This window comes from Anticarsia gemmatalis, chromosome 11, assembly GCF_050436995.1.
Source record: "Anticarsia gemmatalis isolate Benzon Research Colony breed Stoneville strain chromosome 11, ilAntGemm2 primary, whole genome shotgun sequence".
In the NCBI taxonomy this organism is placed as follows: Eukaryota; Metazoa; Arthropoda; class Insecta; order Lepidoptera; family Erebidae; genus Anticarsia; species Anticarsia gemmatalis.
The window spans coordinates 7,609,796-7,622,775 of record NC_134755.1 but is presented as its reverse complement, the minus strand read 5'-3'; the positions used below and the strand labels follow the sequence as shown (position 1 = coordinate 7,622,775).

Below are 12,980 nucleotides of genomic sequence, written 5' to 3'. Positions count from 1 at the left end.
ATACCATCTTATTGGAATCTGTGGCATATGCCTAGAGAATGCAATCGATCCGCAGAGATATTGGGTTAACAAGCTTGATAATAGATCCAGATCAGATAGCTAGCTTACCGAATTTGGTTCTAATTGAACCGTAGCTTTGCGGCTTTGCAGAGCAACGATGCTACTCTGACGATGATCATTGTAGTCCAACAACTTAGTAGAGAGCCTTGGTGGCATTTAACTCGATTATAATAACTGTATGTACAAAATTTAGATACGTTCTGTAGCAAACAGGGAGACTTCTGCTGAATATAATATTTATTGCCGGCTCTCTGAGTTGTTGGAATATATTGGTAGGTATAGGTGAGTACCGATAGGAGGGTTCAAAATAATAATGCAAATTAATATTGACTAACATGTAATATATTAATAAAAGTTGTTATTAAGTAGTGATTGACTATTTGATAGTTATAATTATGAACTCATGGGCCGGAAAACAGATTTTTAATGACATCTAATCAGTATCTAAGAGTAAAATCACAGCTTTCTAATTATTCATGTATAATTTTAGTTCAAGAAATTAGACTTATAGCTAAATAAAATGCTTCGCTGAAACTTAGTTACATAATGTAACAAAAGTATCAACTTTAGTCATCATAAAAATGATTTATCTGTCTTATATCAAGTAAGAAATACAATTATTATAATAAATAAGTTATTACCAACAATATTTCGCTCTTAAGAACATAATAACATAAATATTTTTTAAATATTCGTCACAAACATTTAGTTTTATACTGTAGTCCAGTGACTTTTTAGATTTATTGACTTGAGATAATATTCGTAAATTATGATTTTGAAATATAATATTATTACTTTTGAAGCAGCAATATAATGTCTTAAGTAGCTATTTTTTTACAGTCAAGATTATATTTTCCTATAATAGTACATAATCGTAACTTAGATCTAACTGGCAGTTATCCATGGACATTTTAAGTTTACCATCCGTTACAAGTAGTTGTTTAAAATACCATCCTAAACACATCGATTTCTACATAAAGTAGGTACATAATAATAAAAGCAGTAAATTCGCGATTTATGGAAGGTGCGACTTTTTATTAGGAATATAATCATGATGTCACATAATTCTAAGTAGAGTTTATGAAAAGACGGTGGATTAAATAACACTCTACGTCGATTTCTTTAAAAAAGGGTTAAGATTTAAAAGTACTTCTAAAAACGATCTTAACTAAGCTACACGATTCCAAGGTATAATCAATTTTGGGTTATTTAATAGTCCACAATAGACAAAAATATTTTCAAAATAACAAGTATTATTTATAGACTTAGAAAATGTTGAGTTCATAACTAAGCAACATAACTTTTACCTATTTATAATGTTTTGCAAGTGTTCATTTCATAAATATCTAATTTATTTTTATATAATGCAAAATATAGTTCCCATAAGCTCTAAATTAGAAAGACTAGGGTGAAATGGTGTAACTATTTTTATGTATTGTCGTGGCAGTTTCTGTACGTCGCAACATACACTGTGAGTTAGTTCATTGAAACATTTCAAATTACGCTGTGTTTAATTCGTGGTCATAGTGTTCGTATTCCTTACAATACTACAACTAATCTCAAAATGGGATGAAGAGGAGACGGAATTTTGATTTTCAAGAATGAGAGTGTATTTTATTTTACTTGGACCTTAATCTGTTTTCTGTAGTTTTTTTTGGCATGATAGTCTTATAAATCCACGTTGGGACATTTATGAGTTGGTGCAGTAAAACTTTTTTCAATCAACTCAGTATTAAGCACGGTACTCGAATGCGCCGAAACAGATCATAATTTTGTTTCTTAGATAGTTTTGCTTTGTATTTCGGCTGCCTATACAGATAAAATCCAAGTTAAAAACACCTGTATAAGTAAGTGTTAAGACAGAAATATCTAAACAACTTCAGGTTGGAAAACAACAAATTCTTTAACAAGAGTATCAGTTGATTGCCAACAACTTTGTGAGCAAGTGAAAATGAGGACAGAAAGGAAATGTAGATGAGCAAGAGACGTGTTTGCCGGAAGTAAACGTAATGTTTCTGTGAATTCCGGTACTAGTTGCAGCTCGCAGATGAGTCTTGAGCCACAACGAGTGCAGATTCTTGGCACACTTGGTGACTCCGGCGTGCTCGCGGTGCTTCGCAATCGCGCGCCGAGAAGAGGACGTTCCTCTCGAGAATACCTGGAAATTTATAAAAACATAAATAAAAATTTATAAATAATAAATTTAACCCATTAATGTCCTACTGCTGGGCAAAGGTCTCCTGATCCTCCTGAGGGAGGGGTAAGGCCTTGAGTCTACGTCGTACGTCTAAGGCCTAGTCTGGCCAAGTACTGGTTGGGGACATTGCATACCTTCAAGAACTGATCTAGGAAAGTATCAGACAGGCAAGGTTGCAGCATGATGATGATTTAAACATTCAAATGTAATTTAATAACATTATATGGTCAGACGTCCATTATAATTTCATCTATGTTACTTTCATTACAATATTCACCTGAGTATTTGGCCTGGATTACTACGTAAACGCGTGAGGAATGCATGGAACAGCCTATCTCCATGCAGAGGAGCGGCCTCTTCATAGGCTTCATCTTCTAAACCAGGGCCTCCACCATAACTATCTTGTACACAAGCTTCGTATTCTGAAAATAAGAAAAGTTATTTCACATAAGGTGTGCTTGTATTTAGTACCCACTTCTAGTTAAGCTATTATTGTAAGTCTTCAATCTTGTTAAAAATTTATACAACCAAATATAAAAATTAAATTAAATAACCAATTCGACTTATTGTTTTTGTGAAATTGTCTTCAAGACATGGGAAAGGTTTCTATGCAGAGAAAACAAAGGTCAGCTAGTTCCAAATAAATATGTTTGCTTTTCCAATCTTATATACATATACATATATGAGGGTATGAAATTGTAAGTATGTTATTAAATAGAGATTTGGTCCAGTACCAGTTGAAGGTAAGCTAACTAAGGCTGTAAGCTAACTTACCATTCTCCCTCTTGTACTTATTGATCAAATCAGTAACTCTATCATCATTCCGGGCTGACTTGTCCCATTCTTCTTCAACATAAATAAATTTCGGCACGAATTGCATTGGTCCACACATTAATCGACTTCGTAAATCTGGAGGCAGCTCTGCAGTCTGCAACATTAATGAAATTAATAAAATGACAGTTTTTTATTTACACTTACTATCTAAAATGGTTATATACTACTCCATTGAATGACTTTAAATATTAAATAAGAATTATAGAGTTAAATTAGTTTCTCCTTTCAATGGGCTCCTACTACTTAGGATTGTAGTTACTGGAACCTTTTCATATTGTACTTGTGACTCTCATGGGACGAATAGCACTGTAGTAGTTTCATAACTTTTAAACTCTCGCGTTGCATGTTTAATGTATAATAGAATACAGTCAGCCTGGGACCACGGCGAGTGCAACCTGCGCCGAAACGTTAGGCATTTTAAGGTAAAATGCGTGTTCGCGTTAATTCCCGTATTCTATTATACATTAAACTGTAGTAGTTTGTCATTAAATTAGCTTCAGATATGTTTAAAGTTTGTAATTTACAACAAAAATTGATACAAAAATACAAAATCATGCTTAAGTATGCAAACTGTCTTACTTACTTGATGCAGTAAAGCTTCAATATCATTGGTAGGTGCCGTGGGTGTGTCTACAGTCACAAGTCCCGGTTCATCACCACCTTCTAACTCAGCTGCAGCTGCTGGGGCACCAATTGCACCAACTGCTCCTGAAATATTAGAATAATACTTTAATATAAAGATTGCACAGTGGCTTTTCCTCAAAAAGTAAAGTGAGAAGGTCTAGTTAAAGATGTTTGCTTTTCTAATTTTCTGTTCCCATAAAAGTTTGTGTGTAAAAAGTTTGTAAAATATTAAATGTACTACCATTTCCTTTAGCAATAATAAATTAAATCACCTGTCTTTCCATATGTTTAAATTGAATTGGCTAAAGTGACATAATATTTTATTAATTTCTATGATATTGCTAAGACATACCTTGCATTGGAGACATGTTGGCATTGTGAGCATCATACACTTGAAGATTGCCAAGTGCTTGTTCTACTGATTCAAGTTCAAATGAATTACTCTCCTCGTCTTCATCTGAATTCCTGCAAAAGGGAATTGCACATGTTTATATGAATAGTTTATGTCTATAATTTAAATGTAAACTTATTCGATACTCTTTCAAAACTATATATTTTTTATCTCAAATAGCAGACCACTTCAGCTTTTTTAAATAAGTTTAGAAGTTTCCAAGATTATGCTCTATGAGCACAAAATCACAAGATTTTCATTATCTTCTTTTTATAATAATGAATGTATGTTCATACCTTTGTAAAGCATTGTTTGGACTAGCAGCATTATCAACATTCATAAAGTTCCCATTGGCTGCGTCATTATCATTTTCATCCCACTCATCAGCTCCATTACACCATGACAAATTAGTTTCAGCATTGGGCATGGCTACAATAGCACTAGATTCTTTTGTTGAATTCTCTTGGCACTGGCTTCGGACACACAACCAACTAAAAAAACATGGAGGTGATGTTTACTGTCTTACAAAATCAAACAAAGAAAAAAACACAAATATTGAGTGCAAATATTTTCAATATCTAATCATGTTTATAGCTATAATACATCTTATACATTACCTTTCAGATTGAATCCAACAATTAGGATTAACACAAGCGAAAACGTATAAAGTGCGGTGATACACTGAATTTTCAAGAGGAGCATAGCATTGAATAATAAGAAGCCTGTGTAATCCACACAAAGGACACTTGGGTGAAAACTGTAGATTTTCTACAGGCGGCCAGTCCTGCACAAAATAATTCAGAAAATGAAGAAATTTCAAAACAAAGCATGTGGTCGATAACATTGCCTACATTTAATACAACTAATTATTAGTCACTTACAGGCAGTCCTCCTATTTTATTGACAGTATAGTTTACTAGAGTTTGGCTTTTTTCACCAATTGCTTCATCTTCATATCCTAAATATATTTTACCAGGTTGTTTTGCCATTTTAATATTTTATTCAGATTTTAGCGAAATCAATGAATCCGAGCGAACTGTCAAAATTGACTTTTTTAATAGTGCGGTGACTTCTGCAAATGTCAAGCAAAAACAACAAATTATACAGCCGACTAATAAAAAAAAAATTTTAGTATTATTTATATCTTAGTGGGAGGAGTGGTGAATAATAACTTCTGCAACGATTAATTATTTCTGATAGCAAAAAAAAAACGCTCAGTAACAGTGGAACTAGTAGGTACATCGTAATTACATTCTAGTTTCTGACATATACTATAAAAATACTATAATACTAGTCGTACATCGTGAGAGCCTAACATAATAAATAAGTGACTTTTACCTAGTCTTTTTTTTTAAAAGCGAACTGATTTAGATAAAACCTAGCAGGGTGATAGGTAAAATTCTGGGCGTACTAAGGTAATAGGTAGGTATCTGCGCGTTAAAACTGGTCTGGTTGGTTCTGGGTTTAAATGGCACCTTGAAAGTTGTTATCTTTTTATTCTTTCCTATTCTTTTCATTTTGGAAAATCAACTGGGCCTAGAACTATCACCCTGACTTCATAAAAATTATCCGCTACCACTTGTGATACCTTAGCATTGCTTTGCGCATTGGTACCTCGTAGGTTCTAATACTCCTGATTAGGGGATGGCAAATGAGAAGTCACAACTTCACTACATGCGAGTCGTAGAGTAGAACCGAGACGACTTAGTTGTGACCGGAATACAAATCTTTAAAAAACAAACCATTTTAAGTTCTAACTTCCCAGCCGCGATGGCCTGTTTATTTTTTACTTGCATACGTGGTCACAACGTTCACTTTTGTTAAAAAAAAATGCTGCACTTTTGGTGGTCACTGGCATTTCTTCTTTTGTATGATAATGTATTTTTATTCGTTTCTGCCATACAAGATAGATCGATCATAGAAAAATGGTAGCTCTACATTACATAAAAGGTAGGCGCTTATTTACATAATACCTATCCAATGAATATTATTCCATAATCAGGTATGTTAGCTATCTCTGTCGATAATGTCCTTGAAAAACTATTGTGTTTAGGATTTAACTAATATGTGATGAACCTACGTAATTGCGAAATGGTTTTTCTAAATGATCACACAGCTTGGGAATCACGTCTTACTAAATTGAAATCTGTCGCACTTTATAAGGTTTGATATTACGAAAAAGTAGTATTTGGCGCTCTTTCGCAAAAGTGCACTTTGCACATTAAAAAAGGCAATTTTGGATGACTTATGAAGCATTTGCACTTAATGTCTCTAGAAATACCTGTCCATTGCATTGTGTAATTACCTCCTTGCTCACAAATTCTCGATTGTTATCCAAAACTCAAAAGAGCCACCTACTTTCGTTTTTGATTTATTTTTGGATAATTTAATTCTTGTACCTGACTAATTATGATCTAATAGGCGTGTAATTAAAGTTAGGTAGGTACCCACTTACTTGATGTATACCAACTAATTACGTTCTCACCTATTCACAAAAACCTTCGAACGAAATCATGTAAAAAGTGAAAGAACAGCTAAGATACGGGTTCAAAAAAATTATAACTTCTTCTTGTTATCCTGTGCAACTATAACCAACGATATTATTATATAACAACGCTTTTATCTAGAAAGCAAACAGGTACGTGATTCATTTGGGACAAGTTTTAAAGAATCGCAGTAGGTCGCTGCTGTCGGTCATATTTAATCACTTGCACATCCTTCTCTATCTAGGTACTTTCATTCATCTCAATAGCGTAAACGTAGCGTTTATTGCAGAAATTGTGAGTGTACCGGTAATAAACATAGAAAATGTGAATTATTAAATAACTGACCTAGTAACAATTTTAGCATCTTCTTTTGTTTTTTGACTTAGATAGGTACATATATCTATATCCTAAGTTTTTGAGGACAATGTTGTGATAAAATTATTCAAAATTTTCTTATATGGAGAGGTCATTGCCTAAACATACAGAACTCATTTCACTCGTGCGTGGGAGAACTCGAGATGTAGTAACAATACTGTTTAAGAGGCTCACTCACATTTGAATGAGACTTTTTCGTGAAAAGTACGCTGAGCGTTAACATTATATTATGTGCGTTTTTAACTAAATTAAAGTGATACTATGTAAATTACTAACATTATGGATACGAACGAGAAATTACTATTTGTTATTACATCGGTACGATAGCTTGGAATTTTAAATAGTTGTGTACAAAATCAGATTAGATGCTAAGTAAATATATTTTGGTATTTTAGCTGTTGACGTTAGCAGTTCAAATAGATGCAGTGACTGTAAAGCAATCCTTATGCCCTACGAACAAAATTGCTCCTCATCGAAGAGCGGCCAGCTGGGAACAGAGCAAGCCGAGGACTCTAGGACTGATATACAGCCTTCTTACACCCAGCCGACCCAGGCCTCCTCCAGTCGATAATCTTGACGATCTCCAGGAGCAACCAGAAGACGATCCGGATGATTGCGGAGAAATAGAAGATTATGACGAAACCGACTTAAGTTCAAGTCAGTGTTCAAGTTATTACTTTAGGCAGTGAGCTTATTTACAAACATAACAGTACTGATAAAGTGTCTATTTTTTATCGTGTGCTTACGTATTTACCTTATAATCTGTGGTGGGAAGAGGGAAGAGAAAAGTCGTAAATATAATATAGATTTATTTTTGCTAAATAATCTGATGTTATTGTATGATAAGCAGCCGGTGGGGCTGACTATAGGTACTAACCGATTACGGTCAGCGTCTGAAGTATGTACCACACATCTTCCAAATAAGTAATTTTTAACAATGAAAATAGTGAAATTAGGTACTGCTGTAGGTATATTGACCGCAAATAAATTTCACACCTACTATTCGTCAACCAATTTTTATTTCGATTGAAAATGTGACATCATCCATATTTTTTAAGCTAACTGGGTGTAGGTACTTATGTAAGTATATGTCGCGTACTTTTTAGCCAATTAAGCTTTAGAGGTAATTTGTATATTTAAAATGATTTTTTCAGTTACTCCCGGTGCTCATAATAATGGTTTTAAAAACAGAGAACATCGTCTGTTTTTCGGAGATTACGATTCACCATCTTATCCACCGTACTATCCAGTACCTGACAGACCGGTCCGACCGCCACATAGACCATCAAACTCACACCGGCCTCACAGACCCACATACCCTCACACTAAACCTCCATATAGTTCAGGAATATCTGGATCTGGAAACTATGGGCCACCGTCTCCGCATTATCCGTCAAGTGAGTATAGAATAAATTAACGTTCTAACAGTTATCTATTTAAAAGTATATTATTTTGTAGGAAGAAAATCAACGTTATTCATTCGGATCTTCTTTTACTATAATTAAAAATAACATCCATACTCCACAGGTCAGTTGTTTACTTTCTTTTTTCTTGTATTTCTTGCAGATTACGTAAAACCAGTAGTAGAGAACACTTACGAGAATCCCCAAGCCGCATATCGGCCTGGGCTTGTTGGTGGTATACTTGGATACGTAACAGGGTTTCCGGTAAAGCCTACATTAGCCGACAACAGTGTTACAGCTCAGAAGAAACCCAGTTCGACCATCCGATTCCCCGACAGTGAAAGGAAAAGACGCGTATTAAGAGCTAAGGAACCAAATTTAGGCTCTAGTATTATTGGATCGTTTGTAGACTTGTTATTTAATTAAATAATTTATTTGTTGGACCAGTGTTTTATTTTGAACTTTGTTACCTCGCGATTTTATAGCCACGCCAGTCTAAAATTTAGAGCTAATTAGGCCAAGTGCGCCGGTCAGTGTGATTAAGTCAGTACACCTGTCCTACTAAGACCAGGGTCACGATCAATAAACACAAAGTAGATGTCTTTCATCTTAGTTTGTTCTTTGTTAAGTACACTTTTCTTCGGATAAAATTAAATGATTTCGAAAGATTTGCCTTTGAAAGCCCGCAAGCCTGACCTTCCATTGTGTAGATTTGCCACAAGTGATAGGAGGGATGAAAATATCAAATAGCGACCTTTAAACTTGAACGTTGTTTCGTGTGTTCATAAAAGAAATAGTGCAAAATAGTTCCCAGTGTAGTACACACGATCATTCACCGACGGAACAAGTAGATCTCTAATGAGAAGCGCGTGACATACTGTAAAACTGCGGATCTACTCGTATATGTCTACTTTTTGGTTGATTTGTCTCATTAATTCATTAGAGGAATGTAGGTACTATGATATCACCACATGGCGTGCGTTTACAACGAAGTTAATCATTTCCAAGTGATCCTAAAGCGCACATGTGAATTTTTGAGTGGGCGCTTTTAGGAGTAAAATAAATAAAATTAATAAGTATAAAATGAACTTGTTGCTAATATGGATGACGACAATCTTGTGTGTTACGGCTGATTTTGCGGACGAAGGTAAGCTAATTTGCTTTATAACTTTTAACAGGCACCTGCCTGCTTCGACACTACCTTTATGGCACCCTAATTTGACAGTACAGTATGACTCTTAACTTTTATTATGGAGAGAAAACCAGCGAAGCACTTCATTAAAAACAACGTAGCGCATAAGATTAGTCAATTCCGAGACCGAGTGACTGACACATTATAAGTTTTTTTTAAGATATGCGTTTAATATGTTTAAGATTTTTGGGAGTACTCTCTCTGTAACGAATAAGAATATATTCCACATATTTTTTTCAGTAAATAACCCTTACATAAGCTTATATCATGACTGGGAGAGTACACATGGTTTCATAGAAGTTCGTCCTGGGGCACATATATTCTACTGGCTATTTTATGCGGACGGAACTAAAGTAGTGGCCACTCGTAAACCACTAGTGATATGGATACAAGGAGGACCAGGCTTTGCCGCAAGTGGCTTAGGAAATTTCGCCGAATTAGGACCTTATAACATGGATATGCAACCGCGGAACCACACCTGGGTAAGTAATTTAGAAACAATATTGTTTTAATTAATTTCGCAAAGAAAAAAACCTATTTATTCGTTTTAAAAATTAGGCGTTTAATTGGAGAATAAGAGTTCAAGTAATCACCAAGTATTTAGTATAAAGAAAGACATTTTAATTATTCTCAGACATCTAAAGGCATCGCATTGTCCGTTATAGCCCTTTAGTAGTCTTCATTAATTTTGACAAATACGCGAATGGCCCAGGTGGCGCTGGTGATGCTTATAGATTAGCTAACTACTTACAATAATAATTACACAAATATCAGTCCAGGCCAGAAACGTAATAAGTAAAGAGAAGACACTTCACTAGAGACATAAATATTAACGAAATAATACCAAAGTCGCTTTCCTGCACATGACACATAACATTAACAGAATTACCAAAATGAGGAAAGGGGAAACATAAATTAATTTTACGCACGTGTTAATTATTTAAATGAATGAGATGCAAAACGTATAAACAAAACCATTTTCCCTACCCCAATTCAAGCTTTTCGACATTTAATGTTATTCTTTTTCTCGATTCAGGTGAAAGGAAGAAACGTGTTGTTTATAGACCATCCCGTGGGTACCGGCTTCAGTTACGTTACGAACAGCTCTCAGTATGTGAAGACAGATCGAGAGATGGGTAGGTTGAATGAACGCGGATAAATTTACCGCACATGTGACACTCACGAGACCACTACATTCGCAGGAAACCATATGCTTTGACAAACAACTATGAATCATAATAGCCATTAAACTTAAAAAAAATACACTAATATTTATCCTGTGGGGTCCGAAAGATCTACAGGTTGATGTTTTTCTTACGCATGAAAATGATACATTATGATCAGGTCAAATCTTCTGTTCTGTTTTTACAGCAATGGATTTATCAAAAGTGATTAAAGTTTTCTACAGGAGACATAGAGAATTTAGAAAGACGCCTGCTTATTTGTTTGGTCAAAGTTATGGAGGTAAAATTTGTCCTCGGTTGGGGCTATATTTGCATACGGTATGTGGCTTCATATATTATGTGCTCTATGATTGTATCGTAGTAAAGTTGATGCACTTCCTTTTTTTATTGTTGATACCTATGTCATGTCTATAAACAGTCCATACCAAAAATTGATCTACTTTTTACAGGCAATTGAAAAGAAGAGCCTCAAAATGAATTTTAAGGGGATTGGGATTGGGGGCGGTTGGGTTGATCCCAAGGAAAGCACTGCAATGCATACACAGTTCCTGTACTTTACGGTAGGACCAAATCTTGTAGGATCAATATTTTGATATTATTTTCGTAGTATTTAAATGGCTTTTCTTAAAATCTTGTGTTTCAGGGAGCTATAGACCGGGATCTATATCTGACATCAACGAAAATATCCAAAAAGCTAGTACGAAGTTTAGAAAGACACGATTTCTTTACGGCTGATGCATTAGACAGTCTTTTGTTCACCCAACTGAATGATGAGGGCTTCATCAATTTCAATAACGTTTACGCACCAAGTCCTTACCCAGCATTGGAAGAACTAAACACCAAAGTGAATGATTACATAAAGCCCATGTTAATTGGTGTGAACAAAACGAGACAATGGCAGTATTTATCAACTACAGCGTATCAGTATTTAAAAGAAAACTTTTTGGTGTCATCGACCTCGTTCTGTACGTTTGAATAAAACTTGCAAGTATTTATCTTTTGGGTAAGGTCATCGATATTCCTCTACTAATTTGTTATTACATTTCAGTAGAGACGCTTTTGAATAAAACGAAGTTGAAAATAGCCGTTTACAACGGAAACTTGGATGTAGTTACACCACTTGCTGGTAAGTCTTCATCAGAGGCTACTACTTTTTACATACTCAATACACACACATTTTTACTATTTACTAAGTACTTTTATAGTACTGTGCTAGTACTAGTGCTGCCATAACGAATGCACGAAGGTTTCAATCACACATTTTGATATAAGTCTCTCAGGAGTACAAGAGAATTAGAAAAAGGTTAATTTTATTATTTTAAATTCTCAGGAGCCTGCAATTGGGTACATAAGCTAAAGTGGTCTGGAGCTTCAGAATTCGCAAAGGCTAAGAGGCATCCGATCCGTGGGAAAGGAAATGGATATTACAAGGTAACGAAGAACTTGAGCTTCTGGTGGATCTTTGGCGCTGGACATTGGGTAAGAACATTATTAATTTACCAAAAACACAATATTTTTAATATAGCTATTCCTAATATTTTAGAAAATAAATAAACAAGAATTCCTCTTTCAACACTTAAAGCTACAGAAAAAAAGGAATTAATGCTTAAAAAATACTTCTAAAAGGAATACTTTGAATGATTTTTTTACGAGTGTTTACATGATCCATCAAATTGTTGGAATGCATATATAAAAAACTCCTTTCGTAAACCACACCACACCACACCAAGCAACCTGTCTACTGCATTTTTATCGTTCCAAGAGAAGTGATAGCTAAAATTACTGAGGTCAATAAGAAAATCTCAATAATATATAAGAATATCGCAACAGCAGCATAGTGTGAGTACCTATTTTGTCATTGTCATTTCGTAGGTGCCCGAAGAAAACCCCGAAGCGATGGAACATGTTTTGCAGTACGTGATGTCGGAGGATTAGAAATCAATTGAATTTGCTATACCGAGGCTGCATGTTATGTTAGTATTTAATAATATAATTATTTATAATTGCTAGTAGCACGATTCTCTACTACTGGAACCATCGAGTATCGACAGATTAACTTTTAAAATGTACTGCAAAAATAGTTTCTACGACATCCGCTAGAGGCACTGATCATATTTTTTTCCATAGCTAGCCGGTTGTCAAAACTCGATAGTAGCAGAGAATCGGGCTATAGGATTTTACATTTTTTACATAGTTTGTTTAGTTCCACCTTTATATTATGTGCCATTGTATGA

General features: G+C 34.7%; 3 protein-coding genes across 3 annotated transcripts; 2 read left to right on the top strand and 1 right to left on the bottom strand.

Moving 5' to 3' along the window:
* Window positions 1-386: 386 nt before the first annotated feature.
* trus (programmed cell death 2 like trus) lies at window positions 387-5,160 on the bottom strand. Its single transcript, XM_076120188.1, has 8 exons — window positions 4,988-5,160; window positions 4,724-4,890; window positions 4,403-4,597; window positions 4,068-4,180; window positions 3,675-3,799; window positions 3,032-3,185; window positions 2,535-2,679; window positions 387-2,218 (listed from the first exon to the last, which is right to left on the bottom strand). The coding sequence occupies exons 1-8, from the start codon at window positions 5,093-5,095 to the stop codon at window positions 1,930-1,932; spliced, it is 1,296 nt and encodes a 431-aa protein (XP_075976303.1). The 5' UTR covers window positions 5,096-5,160; the 3' UTR covers window positions 387-1,929.
* Window positions 5,161-7,139: 1,979 nt separating this feature from the next.
* LOC142976603 (uncharacterized) lies at window positions 7,140-8,811 on the top strand. Its single transcript, XM_076120045.1, has 4 exons — window positions 7,140-7,285; window positions 7,363-7,624; window positions 8,122-8,364; window positions 8,534-8,811. The coding sequence occupies exons 1-4, from the start codon at window positions 7,247-7,249 to the stop codon at window positions 8,794-8,796; spliced, it is 807 nt and encodes a 268-aa protein (XP_075976160.1). The 5' UTR covers window positions 7,140-7,246; the 3' UTR covers window positions 8,797-8,811.
* Window positions 8,812-9,335: 524 nt separating this feature from the next.
* Window positions 9,336-12,936, top strand: LOC142976370 (retinoid-inducible serine carboxypeptidase-like). The gene is made up of 9 exons (XM_076119656.1): window positions 9,336-9,517; window positions 9,803-10,044; window positions 10,599-10,698; window positions 10,934-11,064; window positions 11,196-11,306; window positions 11,390-11,711; window positions 11,795-11,872; window positions 12,077-12,225; window positions 12,619-12,936. Exons 1-9 carry the CDS (start codon window positions 9,454-9,456, stop codon window positions 12,679-12,681), a joined length of 1,260 nt encoding a protein of 419 aa, XP_075975771.1. The 5' UTR covers window positions 9,336-9,453; the 3' UTR covers window positions 12,682-12,936.
* Window positions 12,937-12,980: the final 44 nt, after the last annotated feature.

Excerpts from the sequence above, each read along its gene's own strand:
- LOC142976370 (XM_076119656.1), top strand. The coding sequence starts at position 9,454 with ATGAACTTGTTGCTAATATGGATGACGACAATCTTGTGTGTTACGGCT. Across the intron at positions 9,518-9,802 it reads GGCTGATTTTGCGGACGAAG|TAAATAACCCTTACATAAGC; the intron begins GTAAGCTAATTT and ends TATTTTTTTCAG. Across the intron at positions 11,065-11,195 it reads TGGGGCTATATTTGCATACG|GCAATTGAAAAGAAGAGCCT; the intron begins GTATGTGGCTTC and ends TACTTTTTACAG.
- LOC142976603 (XM_076120045.1), top strand. The coding sequence starts at position 7,247 with ATGGATACGAACGAGAAATTACTATTTGTTATTACATCG. Across the intron at positions 7,286-7,362 it reads TACTATTTGTTATTACATCG|CTGTTGACGTTAGCAGTTCA; the intron begins GTACGATAGCTT and ends TTGGTATTTTAG. Across the intron at positions 7,625-8,121 it reads CGAAACCGACTTAAGTTCAA|TTACTCCCGGTGCTCATAAT; the intron begins GTCAGTGTTCAA and ends TGATTTTTTCAG.
- trus (XM_076120188.1), bottom strand. The coding sequence starts at position 5,095 with ATGGCAAAACAACCTGGTAAAATATATTTAGGATATGAAGATGAAGCA. Across the intron at positions 4,891-4,987 it reads ATAAAATAGGAGGACTGCCT|GACTGGCCGCCTGTAGAAAA; the intron begins GTAAGTGACTAA and ends TATTTTGTGCAG. Across the intron at positions 4,181-4,402 it reads CCAAACAATGCTTTACAAAG|GAATTCAGATGAAGACGAGG; the intron begins GTATGAACATAC and ends TCCCTTTTGCAG.